The sequence below is a fragment of the Oncorhynchus clarkii genome, chromosome 6 (genome assembly GCF_045791955.1).
Source record: "Oncorhynchus clarkii lewisi isolate Uvic-CL-2024 chromosome 6, UVic_Ocla_1.0, whole genome shotgun sequence".
In the NCBI taxonomy this organism is placed as follows: domain Eukaryota; kingdom Metazoa; phylum Chordata; class Actinopteri; order Salmoniformes; family Salmonidae; genus Oncorhynchus; species Oncorhynchus clarkii.
Window position 1 is genome coordinate 28,608,544 of NC_092152.1, and position 17,233 is coordinate 28,625,776.

Consider the following 17,233-nt stretch of genomic DNA (forward strand, 5'->3'; position numbering starts at 1 on the left):
GATTTCAGAATAATCCATATGCCACCTTACACAATTCTGTTCCTATTCTATCAGCTAGCTCATACCGCCCTCGTATGTTTAAATCGACTTACTGCTGCCACAACAACCAACATTTACAAAAGATGCTATAAGAAAGGAACACATTTTACTTTAACTCTTTTAATTATGACGAACATATTTGCATTACAATATACTCTTGAAAAACGAAAACATGGATACATCACACCTTGAAATGACCATGACCGGTTTTAAATCATTCTTTAAATCCTTTATCATTAATTAAAGTGACAATGTCTCAAACTTTTTCTTCCACAAGGATTTCATTATAAATTAAAAAGCAGTGACGTTGCATAGCCTAATGGTTATGGAGTTTCAACACAGATTAAAAATGAGAGAAAACACTTTCCAGAGGATGACGTCATCCTGTTCCCCTCCTTTGGCACTGTCACAAGATAACAGCATCTGATCAAGGCTCTTCTGCTAGGTTAAGCCAATCACAGACCTGTATTTTGATGGAAGCTGGACCTGGCTGTGAAAGACTGGTTAAGCAGAGACTAGTTGCACACAGGACCAGGGTTGCAAAATTCTGGGAACTTTCAATGAATTCCCAGGTTTTCCAGAAATCCTGTATGGAAGATTCCACATTTCCTGTTTATGCCCTTCCTGATTTCAGGATTCCTCCATACACGATTTCAGGAAAACCAGGGAATTTATTGAAAGTTCCCAGAATTCTGCAACCCTACCCAGGATACATATGAAAACAGCAACAGCACGAGAGAGGAAATATGACTTCTGCTTTGTTTTGTGTAACTGGTCCCTGAAATAGTCCATTATACAAATTCTCCAGGGGCTGAAGAGAGCAGGGAGGATATGGGGATGAGCTCTTTAGCATAACCATCATATACAGTTGAAGTCAGAAGTTTACATACACCTTAGCCAAATACATTTAAACTCAGTTTTTTACAATTCCTGACATATAATCATAGTTAGAATTCCCTATCTTAGGTCAGTTAGGATCACCACTTTATTTTAAGATTGTGAATAATAGATTGTGAATAATGTCAGAATAATAGTAGAGAATTATTTCTTTCATCACATTCCCAGGGGGTCAGAAGTTTACATACACTCAATATTTGGTAGCATTGCCATTAAATTGTTTAACTTGGGTCAAAAGTTTTTGGTAGCCTTCCACAAGCTTCCCACAATAAGTTGGGTGAACTTTGGCCCAGTCCTCCTGACAGAGCTGGTGTAACCGAGTCAGGTTTGTTGGCCTCCTTGCTCGCACACAAATTTTCTATATGATTGAGGTCAGGGCTTTCTGATGGCCACTCCAATACCTTGACTTTCTTGTCCTTAAGCCATTTTGCAAAAAACTTTGGAAGTATGCTGGGGGTCATTGTCCATTTGGAAGACCCATTTGCGACCAAGCTTTAACTTCCTGACTGATGTCTTGAGATGTTGCTTTAATATATCCACATAATTTCTCTTTCTCATGATGCCATCTATTTTGTGAAGTGCACCAGTCCCTCCTGCAGCAAAGCACCCCCACAACATGATGCTGCCACCCCCGTGCTTCACAGTTGGGATGGCGTTCTTCGGCTTGCAAGCATCCCCCTTTTTCCTCCAAACATAGCGATGGTCATTATGGCCAAACTGTTCTATTTATGTTTCATCAGACCAGATGACAAAAAGTACAATCTTTTGGAGCAGTGGCGTCTCCCTTGCTTAGCGGCCTTTCAGGTTATGTCGATATAGGACTCATTTGACTGTGGATATAGATAAGTTTGTACCAGTTTCCTCCAGCATCTTCACAAGGTCCTTTGCTGTTGTTCTGGGATTGATTTGCACTTTTTGCACCAAAGTGCGTTCATCTCTAAGAGAAAGAACACGTCTCCTTCCTGAGCGGTATGACGGCTGCATGGTCCCATGGTGTTTATACTTGCATACTATTGTTTGTACAGATAAACGTGGTACCTTCAGGCGTTTGGAAATTGCTCCCAAGGATGAACCAGACTTGGAGGTCTACAAGTTTGAGTTCTTGGCTGATTTCTTTTGATTTTCCCATGATGTCAATCAAAGAGGCACAGAGTTTGAAGAAAGGTCTTGAAATACATCCACAGGTACACCTCCAATTGACTAAAATTATGTCAATTAGCCTATCAGAAGCTTCTAAAGCCATGACATCATTTTCTGGAATTTTCCAAGCTGTTTAAAGGCAGTCAACTTAGTGTATGACCCACTGGAATTGTGATACAGTGAATTATAAGTGAAATAATCTGTCTGTAAACAATTGTTGGAAAAATGACTTGTGTCATGCACAAAGTAGATGTCCTAACCGACTTGCCAAAACAGTGTTTTAATGAGTCCAACCTAAGTGTATGTAAACTTATGGACTTCAGGTGTATTAAAAAAATAAAAATACAGTTATTTCACAAGAATATGATTGTCATTATTTACACCCCTATTTTCCCTCAAGTTCAGCCACCCAGAGAGCATAGCAAATATAGAACCTTTTGGTTTTCTAATATTCAATTCCACTGCAATACCAAACTACTGTTGGAAATTCACACAGGATTCCTTTCAAGCAAAATCATTTCTGACAAAGAAATACTCACATAAAATATTAGTCTGAGGAAAAGGCAAAAAAAGGCCAAAGATCATAGTTGGTACCATTATGTGAGCTATGAAATATTATCCTGAACCCAACAGGAGTGAATGCTACAAATAACAAAAATAGTATATCTGGAACAAAACTGGATTCACTTTTTAAGGAATGTGATCTACAAGTGCTATTAATGTTCGCAATGGAAACTTGAATTGAAAAATCTAAAAAGCCTGACAATTTACTGCATCACATTAAAAGGTGAGAGATTCAGTTTGGGGTTGGCCAGTATATGGGTTTTCATCAAAACCTAAACTATGCCATCTAACGGCTCACAACATCAACAACATAATTGAATTGCTTCCTTCAACAGGGATAGATTTGCGCGACCCCTGGTCCCATGGTTATTGTTCATATATTGGTCCATAATGTGGCAGATACAATTCAGCAAACTATTCTAAAGGGTTCACTGTTGAGTTACTTCTGACCTGCTGAGTTCTGGACCAAGCAGTTTTCCTACTGCCAAATTCTTCTGGGGGGGGGGGGGGGGGATCTTTTCTATTCTGCCTCCAATATGCTGATCTAGTGAGTGGGCGAGGTATGGACCTAAATAACCTCCACGTAATTGGCTGGGAACATTCCAAAATGCCCGTCTGGGCTGTAGCCCCGCCACCAGCCCTCGTCAATCATCTCGATGCCAGTGATGATGTCATCAGGATCGAAGGAGATCTCTGTGTCATCAGCTGTGGAATGAAAGCAATACCTCAGGTCACTATGCCCATTCAGATATACTTATGGTATTATTTGACGGTGTCTATTCCCTCACAGACTGCCAGTTTCCTACTAGCAGTTCCACCCATATCGATTCTCCGTATTGGGGCAAAACGTCATGGTTACACATTTGTCACATACAGAACCAGTTCAGTGGACCGAGTGTCAGCTGAAATTTTTGTGTAGGCTGTGATGATGCTTACCAGCCTGGTAGTCGTATAGAGCCCTGGCACAGACACCTCGGTCCGTCTTCTCCCCTGCAGGCACCTCAAATGTGTTCTCTTCCACCTGAGGGAACAACAAGGGGTGCTGTACCTCTGAGAATGCCCTTCAAGTGTTACGTTCAACTGCAAATATTACCCGTTACATCTTCTTTTGACATGAATGGCATTTGAATAATGAGAAGGTATTTTCAGATTACAAAACGTATGTTGTCACCGTTTATAATTAAATCCTCACCCTTGCGGAATGATTCTCACATGTGCCATGACAAATATTCACCTGTGGGGGCTCCTCATAGAGATCATTTTGGGCTGGCTCTGTGGGATGGTTGTGCTGATTGGGAGGAGCTGGTGCCTTCACTGAAAAGGGGAAAAGGTAAATTGTATTTTTTTAAAGACCATCTCCCTCCACCAACAGGTGGCAGCAGCAGCAGGGATCCAGAACACAAAGTCACTTAGAAATGTGTCCAGAGAAATGGTCATGATGATTCACAGATGAGATGAATGACTGTTCTGTTTTCAGACTGAGGTGCATTTGGAGTAGGGCCCACCTTCATCTTGCCACTGTTCCTCAGGGACTGCATCCTGAACAGGGGTTGCATCCTGCTCATCCAAGCACTCAGACTGGGATGACTCATCCACAACGAGCTCATCCACACTGGGTTCTTATTAAGATATACACACACATGATATAGGAGCACAGATACACACAGATGGCCACAAATGTACACATATACTAAGGCATGCACTCAGAAATATTCAGAAACTGAATATATCAGCCAGGTCACCCGTGATACAAGTCAGAAGTCAACATTCATCCATGGCTGAGGACGTCAGGAGATGACGTGGAAACCAGCCACTGTGGGCAACAGTGAGCACTGTTACCTTCAAGTAGGTTTCGGTTTTGCTAGGGTGCATCTGCCTCTGATTCCATTGGTTGCATGTTCGAATCCAGTGATAGAAAGTTGTTTAAGATTTTTGTTCTAAGCCTATTCTAAACCTTAACCATTCGGTGTTCATTTTTTATTTTATTTCACCTTTATTTAACCAGGTAGGCTAGTTGAGAACAAGTTCATTTACAACTGCAACCTGGCCAAGATAAAGCAAAGCAGTGCGACACGAACAACAACACAGAGTTACACATGGAATGAACAAGCGTACAGTCAGTAACACAATGGGGAAAAAAAGAAAGTCTATATGCAGTGTGTGCAAATGGCATGACGAGGTAAGGCAATAAATAGTAGTGAAGTAATTACAATTTAGCAAATTAACACTGGAGTGATAGCTGTGCAGATGATGATGTGAAAGTAGAAATACTGGTGTGCAAAATATCAGAAAAGTAAATAAAAACAATATGGGGATGAGGTAGGTAGATTGGGTGGACTATTTACAGATGGGATACGTACAGCTGCAGTGATCTGCTCAGATAGCTGATGTTCAAAGTTAGTGAGGGAAATATAAGTCTCCAGCTTCAGCGACTTTTGCAATTTGTTCCAATCATTGGCAGCAGATAACTGGAAGGAGAGGCGGCCAAAGGAGGTGTTGGCTTTGGGGATGACCAGTGAGATATACCTTTTGGCCCGTGCACTGCGCACAGGCCGCCACCGGAGTCGCTAGCACGATGGGACAAGGACATCCCTGCCTGCCAAACCCTCCCCTAACCCGGATGACGCTGGGCCAATTGTGCGCCACCCCGTGGGTCTCCCGGTCGCGGCCGGCTGGGACAGAGCCTGGACTTGAACCCAGAATCTCTAGTGGCACAGCTAGCAATACCTTAGACCACTGCCTTGGACCACTGTGCCACTCGGGAGGCCTTGGCTATGGGCATGGGCATGAGCCTCAGGGTGACGTTAAATTGCAGTAACAAGAGAGCAAATGGAGTAGCATTAGGTCAATAATTTGGACTGAATGATTGATTGAAAGGGAGCAGCATCAGGTAGAGATTGGACCGAAACATCTCTTGTATGTCACACAGTCACCCATGTGTGAAGTATTTCTCTCTCTCTGTCTGTGTGTGTGTGAGATAGGGCAGGGTCAGTTTGTGTCAGTGGTATGAGTGAGCTCAGACCTGCAGCAGGGACAGGAGAGGCAGAGCCTGCAGAAAGTGGGGAGACTTGGCGCAGGGGCGAGCGGGACGGCTCAGGCTCACATGGTTGCTTAGAGAGAAAAGGGCTTTGCAAACGCCCTGAGAAACACACACCAGAGCAGACAGACAGACATACACATTGGCCGGAGAGGTTACCCAGCAGAGTAGACAACACAAAGCAGATGTGGTCTAGAGACAAGATGTGATACGAGACAGTCTGTGTCTGACAATGAGTTAAAGCTGATGAAAGCAGAGTAATGCAATAAAAATCTCCTCCTGCATGTTTCAACATGGCCCAGACAATCCCCTGATCTCCCCCACACCTGACAGATAGCTAGCAGGTACATTTATGAAACACCCATGGCAGAAACATTTTACAGAATAATCTAAAATCCTCATTAGGAACTACACTTGGCATATTAATAGCAAACAGTTGTATTGAATTAGTAGCCTACCTGGCTGGGGGCTGGAAGTGGCGTGGGCAGCAGCTGGGGTGTCCATGCCCTTCTCTCTCTGCTTGAACATCTCTCTGGGGTTCATAGAGCGCTGAGAGATCAGATTGGCTGCCTCCTGAAACACACAGTGAGAGTCAGACATGCACACTGGCCACTGTAGAGCTATAGAAAGGAAAGGGAAAGGGGGATACCTAGTCAGCTGTACAACTGAATGCATTCAACTGAAATGTGTCTCCTGCATTTAACCCAACCCCAGGGTTAATTGCATCGCTCAGGGGATTTTTACCTTCTCAGCTCAGAACTCGTAGTAGTTTAACACCCCAGTGAAATTCACTGCTGATAAGCAAAATGGCATAATCTACAGCAGGGGTTAGCAAAACCTGGTCCGGAATTCAGGCAAAAATTAGTTCAGGTGGGCTTTCACGCTTCAGCAAACAAAGGAAAGGAGGGGTGCTCAACAACAAAAATCATGAGACGTTCTTACCAAGAAAAACTTCCAAAATTCTAGGTAGAAATTAGTTGGAGCACAAGATTTATATATTTTAGCTCTCTTTAATCCATTGTACAGGACGCAAACAGGTGACTGACAGAGGTCAAGCTGAAGTCTTCATCAGAGTGGCCTGACCATTTATAGCCTGGTGGCCCATTGAGACACAACAATGTAAGAAAATTATAATTGAAACATAAGCTAAATGGCAAATTGTAGCACAAAAAAACTAAAAATTAAGAGAAATAGTGTGTCTCGTTAATAAATAGACCATGTCAAAATATACATTTATATTTGTTTGTGAATCCGGAAACACAGCGACACCAAAAATCTAAGCAAGAACATTATAGAAACGAGGACAGTGAAAACTCATTGTTAAGCCCAGGGGTGTAAGACTCAGTACATGGAGGGCCGGCCTATTGTCAGCCTTGTGTTCTGCAATGCAGAGTTTTAATGCTCGTATAATTTGACCAATATAAGCAGCACCGCAGATGCATTTGAGCATGTATATAACATTTGTTGTGCTACAATTAATGACGCTCTGGATTTGATATTCTTTCCCTGTTCTCGGGTGGTAAAAAAACGTAAGTATTGGTCAGCCAATCATAAAACGTTTACCACCTGGGAACAGGTGGTAAATCCAAAGCTTCATCATTATTTTCTTACATTGTTGTGTCTCAATGGGCCACTAGGCTATAAATAGGAGCTAAGCGCAAAGGTTAGATCACTCTGAGGACGACGTCAGCTTGACCTTAAAACGTCAGTCACCTGTTCACATCCTGTACAATGGATTAGAGGGAGCTAAATGAAATCAAATCCTGCTTTTGTTGAGTGCTCCAACTCCTTTCTACCTCGAAGTAATCTGATTTGTGTGTGTGTGATATATAGACACACACACACACACACACAAAAGTATGTGGACAACAGTTCAAATAAGTGGATTCGGCTATTTCAGCCACACCCGTTGCTGACAGGTATATAAAGCATAAGTGCCCGACCTCACTAACTCCCTGCAGCAATGTTCTAAAATCTAGTGGTAAGTCTTCCCAGAAGAGTGGAGGCTGTTATAGCAGCAAAGTGGTGGACCAACTCCATATTAATGCCCATGATTTTGGAATGAGATGTTCGACGAGCAGGTGTCCACACACTTCTGGCCATGCAGTGTCTGTGATCGTGTATCAATTTAATCATGGTATGAAAATGTTATTTTCAAGTAAAAAAGCAGGAAGCACCAGGAAGCACTCGTTCTATAAAAAAGTGCTCAGATGAAGCAGATGTGAAACTACGGGACTATTTTGCTATCACAGACTGGAACATGTTCCGGGATTCTTCCGATGGCATTGAGGAGTACACCACATCAGTCACTGGCTTTATCAATAAGTGCATCGAGGATGTCGTCCCAACAGTGACTGTACGTACATACCCCAACCAGAAGCCATGGATTACAGGCAACATTGAGCTAAAGGGCAGAGCTGCCCCTTTCAAGGGGCAATGCCCTCCAACGAACATTCAAACAGGCAAAGCGTCAATACAGGGCTAAGATTGAATCATACTACACTGGCTCCAACGCTCGTCTTATGTGGCAGGGCTTGCAAACAATTACAGACTACAAAGGGAAGCACAGTTCCGACCTGCCCGGTGACACGAGGTTACCAGACGAGCTAAATCACTTCTATGCTCGCTTCGAGGCAAGCAGCACTGAGGCATGCATGAGAGCATCAGCTGTTCCGGACGACTGTGATCACACTCTCCATAGCCGACGTGACTAAGACCTTTAAACAGGTCAACATTCACAAGGATGGTGGGCCAGACAAATTACCAGGACGTGTGCTCCGGTCATGTGCTGACCAATTGGCAGGTGTCTTCACTGACATTTTCAACATGTCCCTGATTGAGCCTGTAATACCAACATGTTTCAAGCAGACCACCATAGTCCCTGTGCCCAAGAACACAAAGGCAACCTGCCTAAATGACTACAAACCCATAGCACTCATGTCTGTAGCCATGAAGTGTTTTGAAAGGCAGGTCATGGCTCACATTAACACCATTATCACAGAAATCCAAGACCCACTCCAATTTGCATACCGCCCAAACAGATCAACAGATGATGCAATCTCCATTGCACTCCACACTACCCTTTCCAACCTGGACAAAAGGAACACTTATGTGAGAATGCTATTCATTGACTACAGCTCAGCGTTCAACACCATATTGCCCTCAAAGCTCATCACTAAGCTAAGGATCCTGGGACTAAACACCTCCCTCTGCAACTGTATCAACACATCTGCCACACTGATCCTCAACACTGGAGCTCCCCAGGTGCGTGCTCAGTCCCCTCCTGTACTCTCTGTTCTCTGCTCAAAAGGTTCTACAGCTGCAACATCGAGAGAATCCTGACTGGTTGCATCACTGCCTGGTACAGCAATTGCTCGGCCTCCGACCGCAAGGCACTACAGAGGGTAGTGTGTACGGCTCAGTACATCACTTGGGCTAAGCTGCCTGCCATCTAGGACCTCTACGCCAGGCGGTGTCAGAGGAAGGCCCTAAAAATTGTCAAAGAACTCAACCAACCCAGTCAAAGACTATTCTATCTACTACCGCATGGCAAGTGGTACCCGAGTGCCAAGTCTAAGACAAAAAGGCTTCAACAGTTTTTACCCTCAAGCCAAAATATTCCTGAACAGGTAATCAAATGGCTACCCGGACTATTTGCATTGTGTGCCCCTGCCCCCCAACCACTCTTTTACGCTGCTGCTACTCTCTTGATCATATATGCATAGTCACCGTAACCATATCTACATGTACATACTCCCTCAATCAGCCCGACTAACTGGTGCCTGTATGTAGCCTCACTACTGTTATAGCCTCGCAACTTATTTTTCAGTCGTTTTATTTGTTTACTTATCCATTGTTTACCTAATACCTTTTTTGCACTGTTGGTTAGAGCCTGTAAGTAAGCATTTCACTGTACAACCGTTGTATTCGGCGCACGTGACAAATAAACTTTGATTTGAAATACAATCTTGTTGGTCTTAGTTGTGATCAATGTGCAGTGTCCAAATTCTTATACAAATTATTTTCCATCCCCCAAATCATTCCCTCAAACAAAAATCAGCCCCCGGCTGAAACTAGTTGCTTACCCCTGATCTACAGTATGACAAAAACATGTACAATTTCTTTATTATGTCTAAAGAAAATGTAGAAGATACAAAGAATGTACAGACAGGAAAATTACTAAGTTAAACTGTGAAGACTTCGGATTCAAGCAAAGAACAGGTTTGATTGAGTCATTGAAAAGGGAAGCAATACTGAGTCAGTGTATAGGGAGAATTTGGACAATCACATTTAACTCACATTGGCTTTCTCCACAGATTCACCACGCTTCATCCCTTTCTTCTGAGTTGCCTGGAAGTCCTTCTCCTGCTCCTCCTGATGGTGCATCACACATAATTGAACACTACCTCAGAGGCTACACCTAATGGTTCGGTTTAGTTTGTTCTTGTGCTAATCTTATGTCCTAAATTTGTGCTTTGACATTTAAAAACATCATTGAGGTGGGGTGCATGTTGCAGACTGACCTACTGCCTCCCACATGAGGATAAACTACCAGTTAAACATAACAGAACTGATTTTAACTGATTCTCCTCAGACTGCAGGCCTGTCCTGCTGTAAGCCAGCAGAAAACTCACCCATTGTTGTTTCTCATCTTCTCTGCTCTCAGCTTCCTGCTGCTGCTGGTACTTCCTGTTAAACAAATGGTTGTTAAAAGAAGGAAGTAGACAATGCAAACCAGTCTGTCAATAAGGTCAGCTAGATAACCAACAGTTAAGTGAACTAACCACAGTTTTACTCACTTCTGCTGGTCGATCATAGAGGCCCTTTCCTTGTCTCTCTTCTCTCTGAGAGTTGCCTCCTTGGCCTCTCGATCCTTCCTGTCTTTCTCCAGCTTCTGGCGCTCCTCGTCTGCCTTGCAGCGCTCCTCCTGTCGCCGCTTCTCCTCATCTTTCTGAGACAGACACACGGGCCATGAGCACAAGGTTAGGGTAATGTAAAATGTGTCACAACTGCCTTGCATGACACCAGAACACGCTGAGCTATGATCAAACAAATATAACCAGTCTGTAGAGGATCAGTGAGTCCCTGTAGTGGGAGAAAGGTGTTGAAGCTGGCTTACCTCTGCCTGCGCCCAGAAGTTGTCTTTATTGGTGCGTTTGATTTCAGACATAGCGTTGGTCTTCTGATAGACAGAGCCCTGTCATAACAAAATGTGTTAGAGAACAACAAAAATCTCCTATGCTCCAAACAAGTTGTCACTCCTGGACACCAACCCCTACCAGGATCCAATACTGACGCAGCATGTTGGTTTATTATAGGGGAGTTAACAGGCTTTAAACAACCTGCCTCGTCTGAGCAGTTGCCATACCAAGCAGTGTTACAACCCGTCAGGATGCTCTTGATGGTGCAGCTGTAGAACCTTTTGAGGATCTGAGGACCTGCGCCAAATCTTTTCAGTCTCCTGAGGGGGAATACGTTTTGACATGCCCTCTTCACGACTGTCTTGGTGTACTTGGATCATGTTAGTTTGTTGGCGATGTGGACGCCAAGGAACTTGAAGCTCTGAACCTGCTCCACTACAACCCTGTCGATGAGAATGGAGGCGTGCTCAGTCCTCCTATTCCTGTAGTCCACAATCATCTCCTTTGTCTTGATCACGTTGAGGGAGAGGTTGTTGTCCTTGCACAACATGGTCAGGTCTCTGACCTCCTCCCTGTAGGCAGTCTTATCATTGTCGGTGATCAGGCCTACCACGGTAGTGTCATCAGCAAACTTAATGACGGTGTTGGAATTGGGCCTGGCTGTGCAGTCATGAGTGAACAGGGAGTACAGGAGGGGGCTGAGCACGCACCCCTGAGGGGCCCCAGTGTTGATCATCAGCATGGTGGTTGTGCTGTTACCTACCCTTACCACCTGGGGGCAGCCCGTCAGAAAGTCCAGGAACCAGTTGCAGACGGAGGTGTTTAGACCCAGGGTCCTAAGCTTAGTGATGAGCTTTGAGGGCACTATGGTGTTGAACGCTGAGTTGTAGTCAGTGAATAGCATTCTCAAATACAGTTGAAGTCGGAAGTTTACATACACCTTAGCCAAATACATTTAAACTCCGTTGTTCACAATTCCTGACATTTAAAGCTAGTAAAAGTTCCCTGTCTTAGGTCAGTCAAGATCACCACTTTATTTTAAGAATGTGAAATTTCAGAATAGTAGAATGAATAATTTATTTCTTTCATCACATTCCCAGTGGGTCAGAAGTTTACATACACTCAATTAGTATTTGGTAGCATAGCCTTAAATTGTTTAACTTGGGTCAAACATTTTGGGTAGCCTTCCAACAGCTTCCCACAATAAGTTGGTTAATTTTGGCCCATTCCTCCTGACAGAGCTGGTGTAACTGAGTCAGGTTTTTAGGCCTCCTTGCTCACACACGCTTTTTAAGTTGTGCCAATACATTTTCTATAGGATTGAGGTCAGGGCTTTGTGAAGGCCACTCCAATAGTTCGTTGTCCTTAAGCCATTTTGCCACAACTTTGAAAGTATGCTTAGGGTAATTGTCCATTTGGAAGACCCATTTACGACCAAGCTTTAACTTCTTTAACTTCTCTAGGGTAGGGGGCAGCATTTGGAATTTTGGATAAAAAGCATGCCCAAATTAAACTGCCTTCTACTCAGGCCCAGAAGATAGGATATGCATATAATTAGTAGATTTGGATAGAAAACTCTAAAGTTTCCAAAACTGTTAAAATAATGCCTGTGAGTATAACAGTACTGATTTGTCAGGTGAAAACCTGAGAAAAATCCATTCAGGAAGTAGGACTTTGTTGTTGTTGTAGTTTTCTATTCAATGCCATTACAGTATCCATTGACTTAGGACACAAATTGCAGTTCCTATGCCTTCCACTAGATGTCAACAGTCTTTAGAAATTGTTTCAGGCTTGTATTCTGAAAAATGAGGGAGTAAGAGCAGTCTGAATGAGTGGACCCTGCCGTGTCACAGAGCTTTTTCAAGCGCGCGACCAGAGAGAGTGCCTTTCTTGTTTACCTTTTATATTGGCAACGTTATTGCCTGTTTGATGGTTCGGAGGAGGGCATAGCGGGTTTTCGTCTCACTCCTTGAAAGCATCAGCTCTACCCTTTAGCTCAGTGCAAATGTTGCCTGTAATTCATGGCTTCTGGTTGAGGTATGTACGTACAATCACTGTGGGGACGACGTCCTCGATGCACTTATTGATAAAGCCAGTGACTGATGTGGTGTACTCCAATGCCATCGGAAGAATCCCAGAACATATTCCAGTCTGTGCTACCAAAACAGTCCTGTAGTTTAGCATCTGCTTCATCTGACCACTTTTTTTTATTTTTTACAGACCGAGTCACTGGTGCTTCCTGATTACATTTTTGCTTGTAAGTAGGAATCAGGAGGATAGAATTATGGTCAGATTTGCCAAATAGAGGGCGAGGGAGAGCTTTGTACACGTCTCTGTGTGTGGAGTAAAGGTGGTCTAGAATTTTTTTCCCTCTGGGTTGCACATTTAACACGCTGATAGAAATTAGGTAAAACTGATTTAAGTTTCCCTGCATTGAAGTCCCCGGACACTAGGAGCATCGCCTCTGGATGAGCATTTTCCTGTTTGCTTATGGTGGTATACCGCTCATTGAGCGTGGTTTTAGTGCCAGCATCGGTCTGTGGTGGTATGTAGACAGCTACGAAAAATACAGATGAACTCTCTAGGTAGATAGTGTGGTCTACAGTTTATCATGAGATACTCTACCTCAGGCGAGCAAAACCTAGAGACTTCCTTAGATATCGTGCACCAGCTGTTGTTTACATATACACATAGGCCCCCGCCACGTGTCTTACCAGAGGATGTTCATCCGCAGGCTTGTGCAGTAAATCTAACCAAAACGTCCACAGGCAGAGAAGTTATTACCGAAACAAATTAGCTATATGAGAGCATATCATTCGACCACAACACAACTTGCCTCACTGTACAACTTTCCAACATAATGTATGCACAGATCCTGATAAAATTAGGAAACAAGCTCATAATGCACAACTAAAATGTTTTAATCTCTAAAAAGAATAAGATGCTGTATTTGGTACATACCACAGGTCCCTGGGGACCAGCGTCTCGGAACTTGTTGGACTCTTTGTGGAAGCTATAGTTGGCCCCCGAGGCCTTGCCCACCTTTTGCATTATAGCCTCAGGTTCCACATCCTCCTCTGCACGGGCATTTATTGTGACATGGGCGCCCTGGAATTACAGCAGACATTTTAGCTACAAATAACACGCATTACAAATTCCAGATAAGGCCATGAAAGGGCTGTCCGTATGAGGGATATTTGATATCTGACAGCCACCACCCATAGATTTTGTTGACATGCAGTTAGCAAGGTGACTTTCATGATAACAACCGATAACCGGGACTACTTCAAGCGCCTATTTAGAAACCACAACTTCACCCAAAGCAGCCTCCAACTGCTGCTGCTTAACATAAACTAGGGCTGTCAAACGATTAAAATAATTGAGTTAAAGGCATTAATCGCGATTAATCAAAATGTTTGGATTTGCTCAATTTCGGCCATAGCGATTTGGGCCTTTATCCATTTAAAAAAACAGTGCATACTACGCTTTAATTGTCAGAGACGGAAACACAAAATGATCTACATCAGAATGTTTTAATAGCTTAACGCAGTCAAAAAATGTGCCAATAAACATGTCACGCATTAACTTTGACTGACCTATCTTAAACACCAACATGCTATTACAGGCACTTACAGAGGCGTCTATTCCTTTCCTGCAATAGCTATACATTTCATATCCTGTTGAGGCCAGTGTTACAAGTGTACACACAAAAAGTTGCATCCGATGGATTTTCTTCCTTAGCTAAACACAAGTTGTCTGTGTGGAGAAAATGTCTATAACATGCCAAATGAAATACCTTGAGAAAATTTGCCATGGAGCTGACATGATTGGCACATAGTCCTTTCCGGGCATCTTTCACACCTTCTCCAGTCTGAAACACAAATAGTCATGAGCATCATTCAATTTAAATTTCAAAATACAGAGGAGTGCCACCTTCAGAAGAAAAGGGAGCGTAGCACAGCACTCACCCAGTTGATGAGGACGTATTTGCACAGGCCAGAGTTTGGGTCCTGGACACGACAGAACGCGTACATAATTTTCCCGCTGCTAAGTTCCTCCACCAGTTCCTCCAGTCCACCATCTGAAACAGTATCATAATGTTGTCACATTGTAGAATGTATGTTCTATGCAAAGTAATGTACATTACTGTGTAAAGCTTACATTTTGTATTCAATATGGCTACATGGCAGACAATAATGCCCGTAGGCACTTTCAACATGTTCCGTTTTGACAGGGTATGTGCTGTAAGATTCTTCCTGCATTATACATGCTTTGGTTGCTACCTATCTTTTCACATATAAAAGTTGTTCTTATTGAAACAATAAAAGACGCACCTACTGCAAACTACTTACTACCTTTGCTTTCATCTTTTAAATTGCCTTACTGTGCTTTGAGAGCAATTCAGTGGCACACCATAAGTTAAGGTGATGATGATCTTAGACAACATTGCAGACTCGATTCCTAACGGAAAACATTTAAATGTTGGAGCCTTTCTAAGTTCCTGTGTACCACACTCACCTCCCTTCTCTGCCAATCGGATATCATTAGTGTTCCCCTCGTAGGTGTACAATGCCCTGCAGAGAAGAATGCCAGGTTACAGGATCACACTAGCATTGCAAATAGTAGATTGTTGTTTACACTGCTTATTAGGCTACCATACTGTCAACATCATTGTTCACATCCATGTAACACTTAGCCACTGCTTAAAAAGTTATTGCAGAATAGCATCCTGGTTAGGTGATGTGCCCTGATCAAACAAAAACATGACACTGGGTTGAACTGCATAACTTTGGAGCAGACCATTAACGTGAGCAACTGAGATCCTGTAATAGTGAACTATGTAATTATATGGTTAAAAAAAACACCTCTGAGAGTCTGGTCCCCATTCAGCAATAGGAAGTGTGCTAAGAATGAAACCCTCTGGGTTTGATAAACCTCTTGAGAGGTAAACCAGGTTAATTAATTAATTCAGGTCATCTTGATCTTTAAACACTTCCACCAACAGGTTTCATTTGAACCTCAAATGACGAGTGAAATCATTTGCTCCAAGTACTTTTCTTTAGCTAAAATGAGCTGATTAACCTTAAAGTTATTGCATGCACCTATTTAGGCATTGCAATAATCTAAGAAATCAACAAAATAAAAACCACAAACCGCTAACGTAGCTACTAATGTTATCTAGCATCATCCTTACTTAGCTAGCTAGCAAGCTAAAACGCTAAGGAAATTGGCAGACAACGTGACATGGTCATCCGATTTGTATAATTGGCTACTGTACGAACATGGCAATAATAATTATACTGTTTCGTTGATACAAAATACGTTATTGCACAACAAGCAAGCCAGCTAACTAACTTACATGATAGGCAAGAGAAATTCAATGCTAGGAGCTAACGTAGCTAGCTAACTAAAAATAGCGGATGCACCATTTTATGGCGATGCAATTAGATAGCTAGATAACGTTAGCGAGCTTTCCTGCGATGCTACCCTCCTTACCAATTGGTGTTGGATTTCTCATCTACCACCTCCTTGTAGGCATTTGTCAGGGCAATGCCGTTTTTGCTTAGGTTCACTGCCATCGTTCAGTCACTGAAACAGTTGTGTATTGCCGTGATAAGCCCGTCCTACTCGCGGAGGAGAGGCGGTAAAACCGAATCGAATTGACTTCTGATTGAGATCTCAGCACACAGGAAGCTCGCCTTCCAGCAACACAAATGATGACGTCACTCGTACGGTAATGAAGAAAGCTTCCAAATAAAAGCCCACACTTCAAAACATTGCAATGTAGATAACTCATTCAAATATATTAAAATAAAAAATGTAATAAAAAATATGGTTTAAAAAAAACATTTTCTACCCCCAGTAATGAATTAATGCAATGTTAACACTGATACGTTGAGAATATTTGGCTGTAGAGAGAAAACGATTATTCCTGGTTATGCTAAAGTGAGGTCGGAAATACTCAGTAGGGTCTCTACTAACCAAATATGTGTGGTTTTGGAGGCGGACTGTGTCCTACATACGCAGCAGCACTTCCTCAGCCCACTCTATAGCGCCCAATGCAATATACTGTAATAGACTGTACATGGGATACATATTGGTTTGTAGAGAGCAAACTGTTCTACCTGTCTCAGCTAAAGTGGGGTGGGAAATACTCAGTAGGGTCTCTACTTACCAAATATGTGTAGTTTTGGAGGGGGACTGTGTTATAGACATATGCATTTAGTCCTATACATTATAGTCATTCCAAAACAATACATTAATGTACTGTTGTGTTTAATATCAGTTGTAAAGACAAAACACTAATATTTTTTTGCTTACCCTGTTTGCTTCCAGTGTGAAATGAAATGTACACAAAGACAGACACAATGATGGACTGGCATACCTTTAAACCACCTAGATTAACCTAATGGTG

At 42.8% G+C, this 17,233-nt stretch overlaps 1 protein-coding gene across 2 annotated transcripts; it reads right to left on the reverse strand.

Moving 5' to 3' along the window:
• Window positions 1–139: 139 nt before the first annotated feature.
• Window positions 140–16,530, reverse strand: LOC139410919 (drebrin-like protein B). Of its 2 annotated transcripts, XM_071156583.1 has the most exons (14): window positions 16,315–16,530; window positions 15,337–15,392; window positions 14,787–14,899; window positions 14,615–14,689; window positions 13,780–13,926; window positions 10,797–10,874; window positions 10,477–10,628; window positions 10,312–10,366; window positions 9,977–10,051; window positions 6,136–6,250; window positions 4,146–4,259; window positions 3,875–3,954; window positions 3,577–3,661; window positions 140–3,345 (listed from the first exon to the last, which is right to left on the reverse strand). In XM_071156583.1, the coding sequence occupies exons 1-14, from the start codon at window positions 16,395–16,397 to the stop codon at window positions 3,209–3,211; spliced, it is 1,365 nt and encodes a 454-aa protein (XP_071012684.1). In that variant the 5' UTR covers window positions 16,398–16,530; the 3' UTR covers window positions 140–3,208. The 2 variants fall into 2 exon arrangements, with proteins under 2 accessions (XP_071012684.1, XP_071012685.1); XM_071156584.1 differs by lacking the exon at window positions 4,146–4,259 and having other exon boundaries at window positions 16,315–16,528.
• Window positions 16,531–17,233: the final 703 nt, after the last annotated feature.